The sequence below is a fragment of the Epinephelus moara genome, chromosome 3 (assembly GCF_006386435.1).
Source record: "Epinephelus moara isolate mb chromosome 3, YSFRI_EMoa_1.0, whole genome shotgun sequence".
Classification (NCBI taxonomy): domain Eukaryota; kingdom Metazoa; phylum Chordata; class Actinopteri; order Perciformes; family Serranidae; genus Epinephelus; species Epinephelus moara.
This window is the reverse complement of record NC_065508.1, coordinates 133902-147416: the sequence shown is the minus strand read 5'-3', so window position 1 is coordinate 147416 and position 13515 is coordinate 133902. Positions and strand designations below refer to the sequence as shown.

The 13515-nt window shown below is 44.2% G+C and overlaps 1 protein-coding gene across 1 annotated transcript; it reads left to right on the top strand.

Moving 5' to 3' along the window:
- The first annotated feature begins 3166 nt into the window (after window positions 1-3166).
- On the top strand, window positions 3167-12050 carry LOC126388044 (enteropeptidase-like). The gene is made up of 8 exons (XM_050040934.1): window positions 3167-3176; window positions 3891-4010; window positions 8756-8880; window positions 11093-11160; window positions 11367-11509; window positions 11655-11705; window positions 11839-11889; window positions 11977-12050. Exons 2-8 carry the CDS (start codon window positions 3899-3901, stop codon window positions 12048-12050), a joined length of 624 nt encoding a protein of 207 aa, XP_049896891.1. The 5' UTR covers window positions 3167-3176; window positions 3891-3898.
- The last annotated feature ends 1465 nt before the right edge of the window (window positions 12051-13515 follow it).

The window sequence follows — 13515 nt, the reverse complement described above, 5'->3', positions numbered from 1 at the left end:
GGTCATGTTGTCATGTTGTCATCATGTTGTCGTCATGTTGTCATCATGTTGTCGTCCTGCTGTTGTCATGTTTTCATCATGTTGTCATCATGTTGTCGTCATGTTGTCATCCTGCTGTTGTCATGTTTTCATCATGTTGTCATCATGTTGTCGTCCTGCTGTTGTCATGTTTTCATCATGTTGTCATCATGTTGTCATCATGTTGTCGTCCTGCTGTTGTCATGTTTTCATCATGTTGTCATCATGTTTTCATCATGTTGTCATCATGTTGTCGTCCTGCTGTCGTCATGTTTTCATCATGTTGTCATCATGTTGTCATCATTTTGTCGTCATGTTTTCATCATGTTGTCATCATGTTTTCATCATGTTGTCGTCATGTTTTCGTCATGTGAATGTTTAACGTTGTTCCAGTGGTCAGACGTTAATAGGGTCAAAGTGTCGACGTGTCACCTGTCAGGTGAGCTCAGGGGGCGGAGCCAGCAGGTTAACTGACAGCTTTACAGCAGCTGGACTTCAGACTCTGATAAACGCACTCGAAGGTAATTATTGATCCTCACCTGTCTGAGATATTATTTTATTGACTGACAGGCGTACTAGAGGCGGTGCCACAGAAATTGTAAAGCTTCATTTTAATTCATCAATAATCTGATCAGTAACGATTGATTTAATAAACATGATCGACCTGTTTGTTTCTGACATTGACGTTGTGTCAGTGGTTCATGATTATTGATTATCAGCTGCTGTATTGATAAATACAGACGGGCTTTTACCAATATGTGACGTGTCCCACTCAACATGGAAAGTGTCTGGACCTTTGCTTTGGTTCCATAAAGGGAGCATACAAATCTTTCAGAAGAGCTCCGCTGGGTCTGTCGGACCACAGTCTGGTGTACTTAGTTCCGTCCTACAAATCTGTCCTGAAGAGAAACAAGCCAGAGAGACGTTTGGTTCCGGTTTGGTCGGAGGAATCAATTTACTGTCTCCAAGATTGCTTCATGATACGGACTGGGATCTGTTTATAAATGTCTGTGAGGACCTGGACGAACTCACTGATGTTGTCTCCTCATATGTTTCCTTTTGTGAGAGCTCTATAATTCCCTTTCATCCTAACAATAAGTCATGGGTGACAAAAGGTGTCAAAAAATAATTAATCAGAGGAATATTTGCTTCTTGCAGGGCGACACCACACAATATAAAGAGCTTCAAAAGCAGCTCAAAAAGGAGCTCAATGTTGCCAGGCGCAAGTATAAAGACAAAGTTGAGAGCATGTTAAGTGCAGGCAGCTCACGCCCTGCTTGGGAGGACGTAAAATCTATGATGGGGACGCAACACAAGAAGTGTAACATATCCCTTAATGGGAAGCCTGATCTGGTCCTCTCGAACAAACTGAACAATTTTTACAACCGTTTGAATGCCTGTGATTTTAATGAACTGTCAGTTTTTAAAAACACTGTCTCCTCACAGAACACTGTTGTTTTTTTAGTAGTAGTACTGCTTTTTTCACACACAAATCATTATTTACCAAAATCATATTATGGCCAGTTTTAGGCATGTGAATTGGTCTCCTGTGGAAGCAATCTAAAGCTTATGGTAGGAGCCATTGTTGACAGGAACACAGTTTGTAGACTTTTTCAGCGTGTCAAGGAGAGGAAAAGTCCAGGCCCGGATGGCATTGGAGGTCGGGTTCTCAAGAACTGTGCTGTCCAGCTGGCACATATTTTTAGTTTTATTTTTTCAACGTCCCTCCAGCTTCACAAGGTCCCTTCACTCTGGAAGAATTCTATTATAGTTCCAGTACCCAAATCTGCATCTCCAAAATCACTAAATGACAGACCTGTCACACTGACCTCCCTTGTTATGAAGTCATTCGAAAAAAATTGTGAAGGACTCACTTCTGACCTGTGTCCAAAATAACTTGGACCCACTGCAGTTTGCCTACAGGTCAGGCAGAGGTGTTGAAGATGCAGTTGGCACCCTGCTGGACTTTGTTTTAACTCATCTTGAGGGAAGTCTTTCGCCTGTCTTTTATTTATTGATTTCTCGTCCGCTTTTAATTGTATTCAGCCAAAAATTTTAGCAGAGAGACTAAGGGACTCCCATAACATTGATCCTGGTGTTATATTCTGGGTTACTGACTTTTTAACAGTGAGACCACAACATGTGAGGGTTAATGGTGTTCTGTCAGACACTCTTGTCTCCTCCACTGGATCACCTCTTTCACCTTTATTATTTGTTTTATACACAAATGAATGCCAGAGTCAACATGTGGGGCGACACACCGTTAAATTTGCGGACAACTCTGTCATTGTGTCCCTTCTGAGCAGTGACGACCTGGAGCATGGACCTGTAGTGAAGGAATTCATGGTCTGGTGCAGCCCTTCCTTCCTACATATCAATGCAGCAAAAACTAAAGAGATGTTGGTTGACTTTTGAAAAAATCCCACATCATCTCCCCTGTTATGATTGAGAATGAAGCAGTGGAGCTGGTCAACAATTAGTACCTTGGGACTTGTATAGATGACAAGCTGACCTTCGAGACTCAAGTTGATGCTGTGTGTATAAAGGCCCACCAGCGCATGTATTTCTACAGGAAGCTGCGTAATTTTAATGTTGACAGCACTTTAATGCAGATGTTTTACTCTTGTTTTATTGAATCCATCCTCACCTTCATTTGTTGGTACGGCTCCCTCTCCCTCAGAAACAAAAACAGACTGCAGGGTATTGTACGAGTTGTGTTAACCTGAATGACCTCACTGCCCTTTACGAGCTCAGAACTTTAAGCAAAGCCCGTTCCATCCTTGGGGACCAGAGCCACCCCTTGGCTGGTGAATTCCTGCTGCTTCTGTCAGGGCGTAGGTACATCCTGCCAAAATGCAGGACTAAGAGATTAAAACACTGCTTTGCCCCTGCTGCCATTGCTCTCCTGAATAAGTAACTGACCTGCTCTTCATTTTCTGTTGTCTCTTGTTATTTATTGTTGTCTGAGTGATTGTTGCTTGATTATTCATTGTTGTCTATTACTGCTGGTTGTACAACAAATTGCCCCACGGGGATAATAAAGACTCCTTGAACCTTGAACCTTGAACCTTGAAAGAGTCATTAATCATGTTGAGCTGTATAAAGCTGATGTCAGGTCGGAGTCAGAGTCAGACGGGCTAATCTGAGGTCTGCAGCAGGTGAGTCTCTGTCGGAATATTGATTATAGATCATAGATCTGCATGTGTTTAGTCTTTATATCGATAATCAATAAGAGTCAGTCTGAGGATCAATGACCTGTGTCTGTGACGGAGGACACACTCCTCAGAGGTCGTTCACACGCTGCGTCTTTGACCTCCTGGTGAACGTGAGGTCACCGCTGGGCGCCGCTCTGATGTTTTTCTGTTCCAGCTTTAAACAACACAGCAGCAGGTTGTGTCTGTTGCTAAGCAACTGTAACAACCACCATATCACAGCCTGTTTACCTGACATCCTGAGAGCAGAGCTGATCTACTTCCTGTCTCTCTGTGGGACCGATGGGAACAATGATCACCTACAAACATATAAAACACAGATATCTGCGGGCTGTGATTGGTCGGTCCTTGTCACATGACATGCAGCAAGCTGCTGTGTTCCAAATGTTGACCTCAGGTTATCTCAGGTGCAGCCGCCACGCCCTGAAGAACAGGCGCTCAGGAACACGTGCACGCTCTGCTTAAAAACAGTTAATGTGAGGTCACAGGAAACGCAGTGTGTGACCGACCGCTACATCCTGTCTGACGAGACGACGACACAGATTATTGATTATAGATTTATATCATATTTATATCAATTATTTGGTACTGACTGACTGATTGACTGATTGATTGATTGATTGATTGATTGACTAACTGATTGATTGATTGATGTTGCAGCTGTCAGGATGAAGCGCAATCTGTCGTCTCTGGAGTTCCTCCTCGCCATCGTGGTGTCTCTTCTACTCGTCTGCTGTGTTGGACTTATCGTCCTGTCGTGGATCAGCCTGAAGACTGAAGGTAAGACGTTTTCATCAGACGTGTAGACTCACAAGTCAGTAGACATCAGTCTTTAGACGCTTTGCTTAACTAAAGACTGATGACTTTCTCCCTGATTTTGTGTTTAGATGGGCGGATACAATTTCAGAGTTTAAAAAAAACTCCCTTCTTTGCAGAACCAATAGTAAATCGGCAGGGTGGTCCTTCGGTGGCTCGCTGAACTCTTGTGCTCGTAAACATAGTCCGACTACGTTAAAAGTTTTAAACTAAAGCCCTGTTCCGACGGGATTAGTTTTACATAGGTACGTGGGGTAAAGTAATAATTACCAGAGATTTTAGTCCCGTCCAAATGTGCCATGTCAGTAATCATTACCGCGACTTTTACCTTCTGTAAAAGGGTCCCGGACAGTTACCTCAGGTAATACTAATCCCGTGCGAATAGACCAGCAGTAAACATGTGTGTTAGGGCTGGCAAAAAAAATTCTAAGTTCGAAATATATTTGAATATATTAATGTATATTTTTTATAAGTTTGAACCTAAATTTGATAATTCCAATATCATTAATAATTAATTAATACTATCAATAATGTTGTATATCACGGCAAATCCCGTTCGGGCGGAGATGGCTCGCACACAAGCTGGGCCAGAGAGGGACGCAGCGGGCGCCGACGGAGGAGCCCGCTGTGCCAACACCACCCACTGCGCTGTCCGCGATGTGTGACCTGTTCGGGGAGACATACAGGGAGAGTGTTGCACCTGCTGCCTCCCTGCCTACCCTTTCTGAAGAAGAGATGAAACGTTACCAGAATGAGACACCACTACGAGCCGACCAGGATCCACTCATGTGGTGGAAAACTACGCACTGAAGTATCCAAACATTGCTCAGATAGCGAGGCAGAAGTTGATCATACCTGTCACTTCAGTGAGGTCAGAACGGGTGTTTTCATCCGAGTGTCACGTTCATATTGCGTCAGCAATAAGCATCTTATTTTTTGTGTTTTTGTAAAAAAAAAAAAAATAATAATAATAATAATAATAAATTCTAATATTATTCGAACTCTACTAAATTAATTTGAAAATATTAGAACTCAATTTCATGGTGCTTTTGACAGTCCCATCATACGCACATGACGGCAGGAGGGGACAGAGGTGCGTGAATGGATTTACCCCTCCCACTTGTAGTAGTTTTACTGATATTTCTTATCCCATGCGAATCGGCCATTAATATTACCGACGTCCTGTGGTAAAGTGACATTACCCCACGTGCCCATGTAAAACTAATTCTGTCCGAATAGTGCTTAAGTTGCTGTAACTGTGCATTCACACCAAAAGCGTCATGAGCGCCAGCGGTCGCTCAGGTCGCTGGCATCGTGCTGCCTGGCAGCAGCTCCAGCAGGCGCCTGTAGTGGCCAAAGGGGCGGGGCCAGCTGCTGCAGATGTGTCCAGGCTGTTCACTTTACAAGGATGAACAAATATATCATATATGTCTTCACTTTGTTTTATCCATGACTTTCATTGCACAATTAAAATAACTCTAATAAACACAGTCAATATAGCCTTCATGAGTCTTTTATAATTATGATTTTACTCTCCTGTTGGCACGTAGGACCACTGAGAAATGTAATTGGTGGTAAATAAGCGGGAGCTCATTAATCGCACTTTCGGAAGCCTCCTTTGTTGCATCGGCATATTTGCTGAGGAAACACGGGGCCGGGAGCCATCGGGCCGTCTGGGTCCACAGAGTCCTGCAAACACGGCAACTCCACGGTGAATTTCACTGGCTCGTACAGCTCCGGGAGAGCCCAGACCTCCGTACCCGAATCCCGGTCTGCAATTGGCTGCTGCTTTGGCAGCGGCGCTGCTCATTTGCATAAAGTTCAGCTTCTCTCAACTTCTACTTGACGCTCTGGTCGCTGGCAACGCGCCGCCCGCTGCAGCCGACGACCCTGACGCCCTTCCTAGCAAGCGTACATTGAAAATGAATGGCTGCCGGCCGCTTATAACGCCCATGACGCTTTTGGTGTGAATGCACAGTCAGTCCTTCATTTCGACAATCTTGTGGACTGAGCACACGTTTGATAAAACGGAGTTTAATCTCTCGGCATCCATTTTCAAGCTCTCTGTGTGTTTGTGTCCTTGTGGATGAGAAAAGGCGGAGCGCACATTTCCAGGAGGGCGTGTCCTTTTCAAAAATGCAAGAGGCGTTGCTTTGTTGCTGGCTGTTTTCTCCGGTGTGTTAAACACACGTTAGAAAGGAGACAGAAGACAGATGTCTGTCCAACAGGACACGTGTCTGTCAAACAGGACATTTATCTGTCCAACAGGACATTTATCTGACCAACAGGACACATGTCTGTCCAACAGGACATTTATCTGTCCAACAGGACATTTATCTGTCCAACAGAACATGTGACTGTTCAACAGGACATGTGTCTGTCTAACAGGACATGTGTCTGTCCAACAGGACAGGTGACTGTCGAACAGGACATGTATTTGTCCAACAGGGCACGTATCTGTCCAACAGGACATGTATTTGTCCAACAGGACAGGTGACTGTCTGAAAACAAGGACTGAAGACGAGGTCTGAGGACGAGGACTGAAAACGAGGACTGAGGATGAGGTCTGAGGACAAGGACGAGGACTGAAGACGAGGACTGAAGACAAGGACTGAAAACGAGGTCTGAGGATGAGGTCTGAGGACAAGGACGAGGACTGAAGATGAGGACTGAGGATGAGGTCTGAAGACGAGGTCTGAGGATAAGGTCTGAGGACAAGGACTGAAGACGAGGTCTGAGGATGAGGTCTGTGGACGAGGACTGAAGACAAGGTCTGAGGACGAAGACTGAAGACGAGGTCTGAGGATGAGGTCTGAGGACAAGGACGAGGACTGAAGATGAGGACTGAGGATGAGGTCTGAAGACGAGGTCTGAGGACGAGGACTGAAGACGAGGTCTGAGGACAAAGACTGAAGACGAGATCTGAGGACGAGGACTGAAGACCAGGACTGAGGACGAGGACTGAAGACAAGATCTGAGGACGAGGACTGAAAATGAGGCCTGAGGATGAGGACTGAAGATGAGGTCTGAGGACGAGGACTGAAGATGAGGTCTGAGGACGAGGACTGAAGACCAGGTCTGAGGACGAGGTCTGAAGACACCTGACATCACAGGTGAACATCACAATGAAATAATCTGAAATAAAAACGAGATGTTTTTTAGCGCTGTCAAAGGAACGTCTGAACAACAACCAAAAAAAAAGAAAAGAAATCAAATTTATATTTAAATGTCAATCATGTCTCACAGAGTGAACAGGTTGTCTAGAGACAGACGTGGGACACATTGTCCAATAAATCCCTCACAGACAAAGAAGAGTTTCAGTTGTCCCTCCCGGGCTCCCGTACACTCAGATAACACAAACCTGGACTTATTGATCTCATGTGGTTCCTGACATCAGAGGATCAGAACCTGTCAGATCATCTGCAGATGATCAACATCAAGAGTCTGTGTGATGAAGAGTCTGTGTGATGAAGAGTCCGACTGTGTGATGAAGAGTCTGTGTGATGAAGAGTCTGTGTGATGAAGAGTCCGATTGTGTGATGAAGAGTCCGACTGTGTGATGAAGAGTCCGACTGTGATGAAGAGTCCGATTGTGTGATGAAGAGTCCGACTGTGATGAAGAGTCCGACAGTGTGATGAAGAGTCCGATTGTGTGATGAAGAGTCCGATTGTGATGAAGAGTCCAACTGTGTGATGAAGAGTCCGACTGTGTGATGAAGAGTCCGATTGTGTGATGAAGAGTCCGACTGTGTGATGAAGAGTCCGATTGTGTGATGAAGAGTCCGACTGTGTGATGAAGAGTCCGACTGTGTGATGACGAGTCCGATTGTGTGATGAAGAGTCCGATTGTGTGATGAAGAGTCCAACTGTGTGATGAGGAGTCCGACTGTGTGATGAAGAGTCCGATTGTGTGATGAAGAGTCCGACTGTGTAATGAAGAGTCCAACTGTGTGATGAAGAGTCCGATTGTGTGATGAAGAGTCCGATTGTGTGATGAGGAGTCCGACTGTGTGATGAAGAGTCCGACTGTGTGATGAAGAGTCCGATTGTGATGAAGAGTCTGTGTGATGAAGAGTCCAACTGTGTGATGAAGAGTCCGACTGTGTGATGAAGAGTCCGATTGTGTGATGAGGAGTCCGACTGTGTGATGAAGAGTCCGACTGTGTGATGAAGAGTCCGATTGTGATGAAGAGTCTGTGTGATGAAGAGTCCAACTGTGTGATGAAGAGTCCGACTGTGTGATGAAGAGTGCAACTGTGTGATGAGGAGTCCGACTGTGTGATGAAGAGTCCGACTGTGTGATGAAGAGTCCGATTGTGATGAAGAGTCCGATTGTGTGATGAAGAGTCCGACTGTGATGAAGAGTCCGACTGTGTGATGAAGAGTCCGAATGTGTGATGAAGAGTCCGATTGTGTGATGAAGAGTCCGACTGTGTGATGAAGAGTCCGATTGTGATGAAGAGTCCGATTGTGTGATGAAGAGTCTGACTGTGTGATGAAGAGTCTGACTGTGTGATGAAGAGTCTGACTGTGAGTCCGTCACAACCTCAACACGTCCGTCATCAAGCCTTTATACACCTGTAGACAGAACACATGAGGCTGATCGCTCCAGTAGTTTGTAACACACACACACACACACAGATCACATGATCCCGTCTGTCTCCAATCAGAGATCAGAAACTGATGCCGTTGTTTGTATGTGTGTGGAGGTGGCGTTGAGCCGGCGGTGCTGAGTGGTCAGATGGTGATCACAGACGGTGCAGTTTTCTCTGACGAGCTGAAAAACTCCAGCAGCCTGAAGTTTAAATCTCTGGCCTTCGATGTCCAACAGCTGGTGAGACCTCAAGCTTTTATTCTGAAAGGAAAAGGGCTATTAAAGGGCTGAAATCATCAGCTTTTATTCTGAAAGGCAGACACACTGAGTACAGAAACTGAAGTACACACTATGAAGTACAAACTATGAAGTATAAACTATGAAGTACACACTATAAAGTACACACTAGGAAGTACACACTATGAAGTACACGCTATAAAGTACACATTATGAAGTACACACTATAAGGTACACACTATGAAGTACACACTAGGAAGTACACGCTATAAAGTACACATTATGAAGTACACACTATAAGGTACACACTATAAAGTACACACTGTAAGGTACACACTATAAAGTACACACTATAAGGTACACACTAAAAGTACACACTATGAAGTACACACTATGAAGTACATGCTATAAAGTACACATTATGAAGTACACACTATAAGGTACACACTATAAAGTACACACTATGAAGTACACACTATAAAGTACACACGATGAAGTACACTCTATGAAGTACACACTATAAGGTACACACTATGAAGTACACACTTTAAAGTACACACTATGAAGTACACACTATAAGGTACACACTATGAAGTACACACTTTAAAGTACACACTATAAGGTACACACTATGAAGTACACACTATAAAGTACACACTATAAGGTACACTCTATGAAGTACACACTATGAAGTACACACTATAAAGTACACACTATGAAGTACACATTATAAAGTACACACTATAAGGTACATACTATAAAGTACACACTATGAAGTACACACTATGAAGTACACACTATAAAGTACACACGATGAAGTACACTCTATGAAGTACACTCTATGAAGTACACACGATGAAGTACACTCTATGAAGTACACACTATAAGGTACACACTATGAAGTACACAATTTAAAGTACACACTATGAAGTACACACTATAAGGTACACACTATGAAGTACACACTTTAAAGTACACACTGTGAAGTACACAACATAAAGTACACTCTATGAAGTACACACTATAAAGTACACAATATGAAGTACACACCATAAAGTACACACTATAAAGTACACACTATGAAGTACACATGATGAAGTACACTCTATGAAGTACACACTAAAGTACACAATATGAAGAACGCTCTATGAAGTACACACTATAAGGTACACACTATGAAGTACACACTATGAAGGACACACTATAAAGTACACACTATGAAGTACACACCATAAAGTACGCACGATGAAGTACACTCCATGAAGTACACACCATGAAGTACACACTATAAAGTACACACTATGAAATATACAACATAAAGTACGCACGATGAAGTACACACCATGAAGTACACACCATAAAGTACACACGATGAAGTACACTCCATGAAGTACGCACGATGAAGTACACACCATGAAGTACAAACGATGAAGTACACTCCATGAAGTACACACCATGAAGTACACACTATGAAGTACACACTATGAAGTACAGACTATAAGGTACACTCTATGAAGTACACACTATAAAGTACACAATATGAAGTACATTCTATGAAGTACACACTATAAGGTACACACTATGAAGTACACACTATGAAGTACACACGATGAAGTACGCTCCATGAAGTACACACCATGAAGTACACACGATGAAGTACGCTCCATGAAGTACACACCATGAAGTACGCTCCATGAAGTACACACCATGAAGTACACACTATGAAGTACACACTATGAAGTACACACACACTATGAAGTACACACCATGAAGTACACACTATGAAGTACACTCTATGAGGTACACACTATGAAGTACACACCATGAAGTACACACTATGAAGTACACTCTATGAAGTACACACTATGAAGTACACTCTATGAAGTACACACTATGAATTACACACCATGAAGTACACTCTATGAAGTACACACTATGAAGTACACACCATGAAGTACACACTATGAAGTACACACTATGAAGTACACTCTATGAGGTACACACTAGGAAGTACACACTATAAAGTACACACTATAAAGTACACTCTATGAAGTACACACTGAGTATTACAAAAGACCTCAGCTGATTTGTTGTGTGATCTATAAGTTGTAATCAATAACTGATCTGATCAGTTATTGACCAGGAATAAATGATGTCACATGATGTGTCTATGTGAAGTCACCTGATCACAGTCTGCTCTCTGATTGGCTGACAGGTGTCAGAGGCGTTCGGTCACAGCGAGCTCAGACTGGAATTTAAGTCCTGTCAGGTTTTAGACTTCAGGTCAGATATATCTATCACTGATCAATCACTTATTAATCACTGACTAATCACTGATAAATAATCAATCAGTTTCATCCTAACAGACACACTGCTGGAGGCAGCAGCTCATGAATGATGTGTACTGATTGATTGATTGATTGATTGATTGATTGATTGATTGAGCAACCAGCTGATCATTGAATCTTCATTGATCTGTATGTCTTCAGTCAGGGCAGTGTGGTGGTGACCTCTGACCTCTGGTTCAATCAGCTGATTAATGTGAAGGAAGTGGAGCAGCAGCTGAGGGCGGGGCTTCAGGAGGCCGAGGGCACGGGATTGGTCATTGACAGAAACAGCATCCGCATCACAGGTGATGTCACTGTGAGGTCACTGTGAGGTCACCGGAGTTGAATCAGAGAAGAAGTTGTATCTGATGAGACGTCAGACTCAGATGGATCCAAACATGACTGTTGTTTGTTTGTTTGTTTGTTTGTTTGTTCCACATATTTGTGCAGAGAAACAAAGCGAGACGACTGCCGCACCGACGAGCGTGACACCTACAACAGGTGAGGTCACTGTGAGGTCACTGTGAGGTCACAGGAGTTGAATCAGAGAATAAGCTGTATCTGATGAGACGTCAGACTCAGATGGATCCAAACATGACTGTTGTTTGTTTGTTTGTTCCACATGTTTGTGCAGAGAAACAAAGCGAGACGACTGCCGCACCGACGAGCGTGACACCTACAACAGGTGAGGTCACTGTGAGGTCACAGGAGTTGAATCAGAGAAGAAGTTATAATAATAATAATACATTTTATTTATACAGCGCTTTTACAGCTCTCAAAGATGATTTACATTATGAGGAGGAGGATCTTGAAGTTGATTCTGTACGGGACAGGGAGCCAGTGTAGGTTTTGCAGGACAGGGGTTATATGTTCACGGGAGCTGGTGTGGGTGAGGAGGTGGTTTGTTGAGGACTTTGGATGATGAGCCGTAGAGGATGCTGTTGCAGTAGTCGAGTCTTGAGGTGATGAAAGCATGGATGAGAGTTTCAGCGGCAGAGAAGGAGAGTAATGGACGGAGACAGGCAATATTTCTGAGGTGAAAGAAGGCAGAAGGCTGATGTGATGTTCAAATGAGAGGTTATTGTCGAAGATGATATCAAGGTTGCGGATGAATGGGGAGGGAGAGAGGGTGTTGTTGTCAATGCTGAGGGTAAAGTTTTGTGTTGCTGTAGAGAAGGATTTTGGGCCGATGAGTATTATTTCAGATTTGTCACAGTTGAATTTGAGGAAGTTGGCTTGCAGCCATGATTGGAGTTCAGTCAGACAGTTGGTGAGGGTAGAGCGGGTGGCTGGGGTGATGGATTTTGTGGAGATGCGTAGCAGTGGAAATGGAGACCATGATGATGAATGATAGAACTAAGGGGGAGTAAGTAGATGATGAAGAGGAGAGGACCAAACACCGAGCCCTGAGGGACACCTTGAAGCAGGGGGACGGTGGAGGAGGTGCAGTTGTTGACGTGGATGAACTGATGTCTGTCAGTGAGGTATGATTTGAGCCAGGAGAGAGCAGAGCCAGTGATGTTGAGGGAAGTTTGTAGGCGGGACAGCAGAGTGGTGTGGTTGATGGTGTCAAAGGCAGCAGTGAGGTCGAGGAGGATGAGTATGTTGAGGTGGCCAGAGTTGGCAGAGAGGAGGAGGTCGTTAGTGATTTTGAGGAGAGCGGTTTCGGTGCTGTGTTGAGGGCAGAATCCAGATTGAAATGGTTTATATAGTTCATGAGAGCGGAGGTGGGTCTTGATTTGGGAGGCGACAACACGTTCCAGAATTTTTGACAGAAAGGGGAGGTTCGAGATGGGACGGAAATTTGAGATGACGTCAGGGTCCAGGCCGGGTTTTTTGAGGATGGGGGTGATAGCGGCCAGTTTCAGGGATTGAGGGACAGAGTCAGAGGTGAGGGAGGAGTTAATGATGGTAGTGATGAGTGGGGAGATAGTTGGGAGGCAGACTTTGATGATGGAGGATGGTATGGGGTCCAGGGTGCAGGTGGAGCTCTTCATCTTGTAGATGATGGGGAGGAGTTCCAGGGGGGAGACAGGGGTGAAGTGTGACAGTGGTTGAGTGGTGGTGGAGGCGGTGAGCACCGGAGAGACTGAGATGGGGGGGGGGGGGTTGCTGAGTTGAGTGTAGATGTTTTCGATCTTTGATTGAAAAAATGCCAGGAAGGAGTTGCATTTGTCAGTTGTGATGGAGGAGAGGGTGTTGTCGCAGGGTTTGAGGAGTTTATTGACGGTAGAAAAGAGAGTCTTGGGGTTATTGGAGCCAGAGTGAATGAGTTGTGAGTAGTAGTTGGACCGGGCGGCAGTGAGGGCGT